This window comes from Podarcis cretensis (assembly GCF_951804945.1).
Source record: "Podarcis cretensis genome assembly, chromosome: 5".
Taxonomy (NCBI): domain Eukaryota; kingdom Metazoa; phylum Chordata; class Lepidosauria; order Squamata; family Lacertidae; genus Podarcis; species Podarcis cretensis.
Window position 1 is genome coordinate 77326881 of NC_137174.1, and position 8312 is coordinate 77335192.

The 8312-nt window shown below is 42.1% G+C and overlaps 1 protein-coding gene across 1 annotated transcript in view; it reads left to right on the top strand.

Annotated features, from left to right (window-relative positions):
* The window catches only part of LOC307217082 (carboxypeptidase B-like), a 55564-nt gene extending 48688 nt beyond the window's left edge, over positions 1–6876 (top strand). Inside the window, exons 11-12 of the mRNA XM_079978140.1 lie at positions 4640–4724; positions 6649–6876. Of these exons, the coding sequence (XP_079834266.1) occupies positions 4640–4724; positions 6649–6836 (273 nt within the window). The 3' untranslated portion in view covers positions 6837–6876. The remainder of the gene's footprint in view (positions 1–4639; positions 4725–6648) is intronic.
* The last annotated feature ends 1436 nt before the right edge of the window (positions 6877–8312 follow it).

Consider the following 8312-nt stretch of genomic DNA (forward strand, 5'->3'; position numbering starts at 1 on the left):
ATATGCACAGGAGGAGAGCTCTGAGTTCTGCCTGGAAAGGGAATTATTAGGAGGGCCTAAGGATTTGTGGCTTTTATGTGAGTGTCTCTGGTGGAACAAAGTGCTTATAAATCATCCCAGAAGTGAAGAAGAAAGATTTATCAAAGCGTTATCTTATCTTGGATGCTTATTTCATTTTGACATCTAATATGTTAAAGAAAAATGTGCATTGCCCATTTTATCTTTTTCCACGTGTGATAAGATGTGTGGTCAAACAACAATCTTTGACATACATGCCTGTTTATCATACTTAACATCTCTTTCCACACCCATCTATTTTAGAAGTGTCATTGTACATCTGAAGGCACAAGATCTTTCCAAATAATCACTGAGTGCATGGGAGAGAATTAGTCTTGCAGCTGTTGTCCCTGCCAACCATCTCCACGAGTTCATTTTAAGCCAAAATCTACACAACTCATACTCACCTTGGCTCTGTTCTCACGACTATTTTGCAGAAGGGATGGGGGACATGTGGCCTTCCATATGTTGTTGGAATTCCAGCTCCCATAAGCCCCAGCCAACATGGCCAATGGTTATAGATTTTGGGAGTAATGGTCCAACAGTACCCCAAGAGCCACAGTTGGTCCATTCCTATTTTGCATGGTTCTGGATCACAGGAAAACAGCCTAAGTATGCATGTGTAACTTGTAAATGTGTAGGCTCTATTCAAGCAATTTTCATGAATGCATGGAGGTCAGGAATGGGGGCAATGGGTGTGATCCAATTCTCCCTCTGTTTCATGTGTCTGATGACTCTCTGAAAAGGGCAATGGTATTAAGAGCAGATGCCTTCATGGAATTTCTTTCCTGTGGTGATTTTTTAAAAGAGGAATCTGGATGAACATCCACTGGGGCATTTTTTTTCGCAGTTGTTTGTGCTCAGTGAACCATACTATTCCTTTCAACTGCTTAGATACAGTTTTTGAGCATCTTGGAAGCTGAACATTTCGGAACCCAAAGGCCGAAAACCCAGAAGTAATTGCTTCCATTTTTGAACGTGCCTCAGAAGTCGAGTGGCTTACGCTGTGTGTTTTTCCATTTTCTCAATGGAAATTTCCAACAACCCTTTGTGCCTTGGTTGCCAAATGTTTTGGAAGTCGAATGGTCTTCCAGAATGGATTACTTTCAACAAGCAAGGTTCCACTGTATTTTTATATACCTATGGGCTGCCTTGGCACAAAACCGTTGTCAATGAGTCACAATTTGGACAGCAACAGCAACAACGAGTCCTTGGTTTGCCATCCTATCAAAGTAAATGGACTCTTGTTGTCTGGGATAGTTTCTGTAGCCGTCAAACATAACACATCCAATTTGTGACAAAGTTCCAGCAGACCCAGAGCATAAAGGTTCTTTCAACAATTGATGTTTGGTTTTATTTTATTTTTCCCCTATGGTTTTATATGGCTTTTATTGTATGGTTTTATGTATGATTGTAAACCACTTTGATGGGTTTCTATGAAAAGGCAGAATGTAGCTATGAGTTGTATCCATTGTTAATCATACTCAGAGTGGATCCATTGAAATTAATGGAGATGACTAATTTAAGCCCACTAATTTTAATAGGTCTCCTCTGTGTAGGTCTTCCTTTTATGCAACTCTATGACTGCATAAGGCCCAGGACTTACTTTGTCAGTTTCTTATGTCCTATCAAAAGCACATGAAGACAACATTCTGCTATCAAAATATAGCTAACCAAACATTTTTTCCTGCGGAAATGTATACCTGGTTCTTTTGGAGCTGTCCTTGTTTACTGTGAATTAAGAGTAACTCTTAGGGTAGTCTGAATTTCACTGGGGCCTGCCTAATTGCCAGCTGCTTACAGAATGGAGGTAGCCAGAAAAAAACCACAGATATACCCAGCCTATTTTCAGATGCACTCTAAAGAACCATGAATCAGTGACTGGGTCCTTCCAGTAAACACACATCCTTATACATTGGGAAAAAATGTTTCAGACGTATTTCCTCTGTAAAGAGACTACTCTCTCCCTAAGGCAGGAGAAGCTAGGTCCGTTCTAGAATTATCACAGAAATTACACAATATAGCCTCATGGTAGTTTCTTGGAAGAAATGTGTCATTGGCAAAGAAGTACACTCCCTAGTTTCACAACTTCTTCCACAGTTAGTTTTATGGCACCCCTGACACTTCTACATGTACACATGCATTCATGCACACACACAAATGCACACCATAAATGATGTTCGAAAACTGTGTTCCTTAGTTGAAAGGACCAAACCAGCCTCTCTTCCCAGAAGGATCAGCTTCCCTGTTCTTGCAGTCAGGCTTCCCTTGAGCTCTCTCTTAATATTTATATTGAGCTAGTAAAAGTCTATGTATATTTAATCCTTTTTTTCTCACAAACATTTCAAGCTTTATTTTGAATGTGGTCATATTTTGGCCTAGGCTCTTAGTTAGATCATCTGATGTTCCCATCTGTTCCAGCAGAAACAAATCCAACTTGTTCAACCCTTATTTGTGCTAACGCTAAGAAACTTGTAGAATGGTAAAGGTAAAGGTAAAGGTACCCCTGCCCGTACGGGCCAGTCTTGACAGACTCTGGGGTTGTGCGCCCATCTCACTTAAGAGGCCAGGGGCCAGCGCTGTCCGGAGACACTTCCGGGTCACGTGGCCAGCGTGACATCGCTGCTCTGGCGAGCCAGAGCCGCACACGGAAACGCCGTTTACCTTCCCGCTGGTAAGCGGTCCCTATTTATCTACTTGCACCCGGAGGTGCTTTCGAACTGCTAGGTTGGCAGGCGCTGGGACCGAGCAGCGGGAGCGCACCCCGCCGCAGGGATTCGAACCGCCGACCTTTCGATCGGCAAGCCCTAGGCGCTGAGGCTTTAACCCACAGCGCCACCTGGTTGTAAATGTCAAATGACTACAGAAAAAAGAAAGTATGATATTTCTGCAGAAAACCCGGCAGCCCTGATGAAGTCATTTTGAAAGCTCAGAGACCTAACTTCTTTGTTCTCGCTGCTTCAATGTCTTGCTCATTCCATCCGCCCCTGTTAATAGACATTATCCACTATCTAGCATGGAATGTTAGGTGTTTTCTCTTCCTTCTCAGGAATAGATTCATCTATTCATAGTTGGCAATCCCAGTCATATTTATATTGGTATCATTTGAGAAGATTTCTCCAAGTATGATAAATCCACACACACCCTCAATCTTTGTTGCTGTCATGATAGGTATAGTTTAAGTCTGCCTGTTAGGTTTGCCTATTTTATTGTCATTAGCTGCCTTTAGCTGTTTTAGGGAAACGTGGGGCATAAATGTGATTAATAAATTAATGGTAGCTGACATGGTTCATCCCATTTACACAGGTAGCATCTCTTTACTTTTGAGATGCTAAAGAAAAAGAGCTACAGCTGCCTGAACTCCATGAGAGATCTGAGGGGCATCTTGCTGGCTCTCCAGCCTTCACCATCCTTGGTTCCCCAGATGTTGTTAGGCAAAACATCCCTGAACGTTGTCCATGCTGCCTGGACATGATGGGGATTTTAATACAGCAACATCTGAAGACCCCAGGCTGGAGAAGGCTGAACTAGATGGAAATTTGGTCTAGATTGGTAAGTCACTTCTTAAATTCCTGTTAGATAGTTGAGTTGCATCATTTTTCTTCATCATTCTTCTTCATCATGTTCTAGATCTGACACTGATTGTTTAACTCAATCATCTTCTGACAGATCTAAATCAGCTCCCTGGTCAAGTTCAAACCAGCAGTTGCTTTCTAACTACAGCAGTAATTTAGGCAGCAATGATGAGGCTGTTGTGATATAGGCAACACTGAGGGAACTATTCCCTCTAATCTATTAACTGTCAAAAGGCATGAGAGAACTGCTTCCCTATCTTGTAAGTGAAAACTTCAAGATGTGGTAAGGGCAACGGTAAATAGCAGCACATATCTTATATCTACTATCTGCAAATCTGAGGTTAAACGGTATGGATTTGAAAGAGAAAGCAATCCATGAATGTAAATGCAGTATTAGGCCCAGAATTTCTTATGAATTGTTAAGAAACCTACCATGAAACACAATATCTTCCAAAGCATGCAAAGTCTTAACAATTTAAAAAAATCCTTATAATTATACCAACTTCTAGATTTATTTATTTTTAAACCTCATAAGTATACAGATTTAGGAATAAACAAAGCATGTGGTTGTTGACTCAGAACTGGAAATCTGGATTGCCACTTAACTTGTTGGAATTTATGGGTTCCTTTTTACACAAATTTGCATGTCCATATATATATGTGTGTGTCCGAGCACACAAGTACACAGACTGCTTTGCCATTTTTATGATCACAGTGGAGAAGCAAGCAGCTTACTAATTATGACTGCTAAGACAACAAAAGATAAATATGGAGAGATGTCTCATAGTAATGTAAGATCTGTGGGTACAATTTTTACAAGATTTCTTCTCACATTCCACCATGTTGCTCTGTTCAAGACTATTAAAATTATGCTGGAGATAAAGGATTTAGGAGGTGTTTAATGTGTCCACATGCAAAAAGGACACACAATTTCAAGTTACTTAAAGCAAAAGTTTTATAAAAGAGCAACTGGGCTCAGACTTTGAATACCTACTTTCTCTCCGTAGAATCGCCTTGCTAAAGAAACTGTTAAAGAGCTGGCTACGTTGCATGGCACAGAATACACATATGGGCCAGGAGCTTCCACTATCTGTAAGTACTGATCTAACGATAATATTACTTAGTTATAGTATAATAATACATTAAAGTCCATAAATTGCTCTTATTGTGGATGTGTTTCTTCCCACCTTCCCAAGAGAGTGCTTTAGCACTAAGCAGAGAGCTTTCAATAAACAAACGAGGATGATGTCATGATGTCATGTCGAGTTCCCTAAAGCAATATTGCTCTTTTTTTCCAGGGCACGTTGTGCTCATCCATCAATTTCTCCCCAGCTGTACTGCTGAGGCACCATTTTGTTTTCTGGTTTCACATGCGCTAAATGAGTGTATACAGTTGGGCCATGGGGGAGAGACACCTCAGGCCTGAGAGGCAAAGTCCCTTCTCTTTCTCCCTGGCCCTGGGGACTGTCTCCTGGGGCCATGTTCCTCACCACCATAATTCTCACTCACCTTGACCACTTTTGCTTGGCCAGAATGTGTCCTTTAACTATGATAACTGCCTCTTGTTTGTGTGGATAGAGGACAGGGAAATATGTGTGTGCATAGAAACCTATGACTTTTGGGTGACTGAAGAAGTCTACTTTATACTGGTCAAGCCATTTTGGATGCCGTGATCTCGCACACTCATGCGCCATTCTCTCACCCTCCAAAAAGTGGTTTTTCAGGGCAAGATCACGTGTAGGTCACATGAATCGCCAAGGAGCACATCCCAGAAGACATGAGTCCCAGTTTCTGAAATGAAAATGTTGTGGGTGGCACACTACTGTACAAAATTAAGCCCTATCTGTTGCATCACCCACTTCAAATAAAATAAAAGTCCTGCTGGATGAGGCCACAGACCCATCTATCCCAACAGACTGTTCTCACAGTGGCCAACCAGATGGTTATACTTTTGCAACCAGTTCCAACCCCCTTTTTGACTCTAGCCTAGGGATGTAAGGAGGCAGCAATTTCCATCCCATCCGGGGTTCATCTTGGGTTACATATGGCTGGAACCCATGAGTGTAATTAAGCAATTCTAGTGCATTTCAGTAGAAGGCAATCTTGAAAAACAATGCAAAAAACAATGCATTTATTTATGTAATGTTTGTGGACCAAGAAACCCGATAGTGAATATTGCTTGTACACTAGTGGCCAAAATTGTGGAAACCTTTTGGTGAAAGTGTATTTCTGAGGTCTAATGGCTCATAATACCACTTCTTTGGAGTAATGCCATAAAACTATATATCAGTGGAAAGATAATTTAATGAAGAATGTAATGCAACAAAGTTTGTTCAATCATCTGTATTCTATCAAAGGTTATAGCCAAATAACCAAAAAAAAGAAACACAACTTGCTTAGGTTGATATGCAGTAGTTTTTCTTCATTTGAATTTGGGCCAATGAGCATGAGTATTTAGAGAGCCAATGAGGTGTTATGAGCCATCAAACCTTGGAAATACACTTTTTCCAAGAGGTTTCCACAATTTTAGCCAGTAGTGTATTCACTTATGTGATTTACATTCCTGACCTCAGGTGAATGTGTGAACTGCAAGGATTGATTCCAATAGAATCCTCTGGCATTCCTACTATAACCCTACTCAGAACCCTTCCCCACCCATGGCTTAGCATATCATCAGAACCTGGGCCCATGGTTAGGGTCCTCATGATGAATCATGAGCTGCAAATCAAGAAGAAACCTATCTTGCAGCTCATGGTTTGTCTAGAATATAATCCATGAGCCCAAGTCTAGACAACACACTAAGCCAAACCATGACTTAGCTCGGAGCAGTGCCGCAGTACCAGAACTGGGGGAAGAGCAAAGTGAGTGCAATCTACTCTCCAGGAGTCCACAGGCCCACACATTTGTGCTAAACCATGGGTGCATACCAGGGCATAGTGTTATAAACTCATGAAGTTCAGCTGCATTTGCCAGTGCTTTAGCTCACCAAACATTTTTTCTTTCTTCATCCTTGCAGACCCTGCTGCTGGTGGTTCTGATGACTGGGCTTATGATGAGGGCATCAAGTATTCCTTCACTTTTGAACTTCGGGACACAGGCCGATATGGCTTTGCTCTTCCTGAATCTCAGATAAAGCCAACTTGTGAAGAAACTCTGATTGCTGTTAAACATATCGCCATGTATGTCCTTGAGCATCTGTACTAAAATAGCATTCCAGAACCATTAAAGAAAGCTTGATGCATCATTATTTTTCTGCTGTGGGTTATTTTGGGTCCAACAAAGATTCGGAAAGCCTTCCCCACACTTTGTTAATGGACCATTGAAATCCTTTGCTCCCGTTTCCGTGCATGAGTATCACAAAATGAAATATCTATAGCAGGAATGGCACACAGGCATTAAATAGCTTTCAGACCTCATCTGTTACCTCCGTGCAGTACCATAAGGGCTTATGCAGCTACATTGCAGGAAGGCAGCCCAATGCAAACTGACACACTTTTATTTCATCACAGGGGTTTGCCTAGTATCGCTGAACAGAAATGTTTTGTTCCCATTTGCTAGGGATAGGAGGCCACCACAGCTGGTGTAACAGTGGTCTGTCCAACTGCAATGTGTAATCTATTTACTCCAAAATATCCCACTGTAGTTAGGACTATTTTAGAGAAATGAATTGTGCATTGTAGTTGATAGAATTGCTCAACAGGCAGGGGTTAGTGAGCTGTGGAGCCTGTGCTTTACATAAACTCAAAAAAAACAACAACTAGCTAAAGAACAAATTTGCAACCACAACAATTTAGCTAATAGTTCCTGAAAACAAGTCAGTAAGCAAGTACGTATTGCGATCCCCTAGCCTAACATGGCTACTCACCAGCAACAAAAGGCCACATAGTAGAGGAACCAGACACTGCAACAAATTCAGGTGCCTTCCCATATTTTCTCAGGCAACACTATCACAGGACCCAATAATAATAATATTAAGTTTTCCTTCCACTATGATGCCAATGGCTAGCAATACCCTTCTCTATTCCACTTAAGGACAAACAGGCTAGTCTCTAAGCAAAAGAATGGGCTTACAATTGTCAGGATGCTTGTGTTATCATCAACACTGCTTTGTGAATGGTTACTGTTAGTATAGCATTTGTTGCTGTCTGTACTTTTTGCAATGCATGTCCCTCTGGCCTTACCGCTTACCGTCAGCATCAGCCCATTGTGTGACAAGGTCCCAAACCCTCCCGGGATGTTGGAATAAAGACACATGAAACAGTATTTTGGGTTAATGGGTGAAAAGGGCCACAACTTTATTGGTTACAGAATGTGAGTGGTATTGGTTTAGGCTATATCTGACTCCTGCCCGCCTGCAGGAAGTCTTGGAAGGGTTAACCACCAGTAGGGGGATCCCTGCTGATGCACATCAATTGGAACTTCCCCAGGGTCACCACCAGGGGTCGTGCCATGGCCCTAGCCCCCCTCTGGGGCTTCAGACAGAGACCACGCCCCTCAGATTCCTTTAACGGAATACCCTTGAATTAGGAGGGGTAGGTGATGGCCACTACCTTCCCTCCCCTTCAACCGAATACTCCAATGCCTAAAGGGGGTGAGTCCTCAGCCACAGGCAGTTTAAATAGCCCGCACCACACCCCCGGACCATCCAGATTGGTCGGCCAGGGATGACGCAACTGAGGA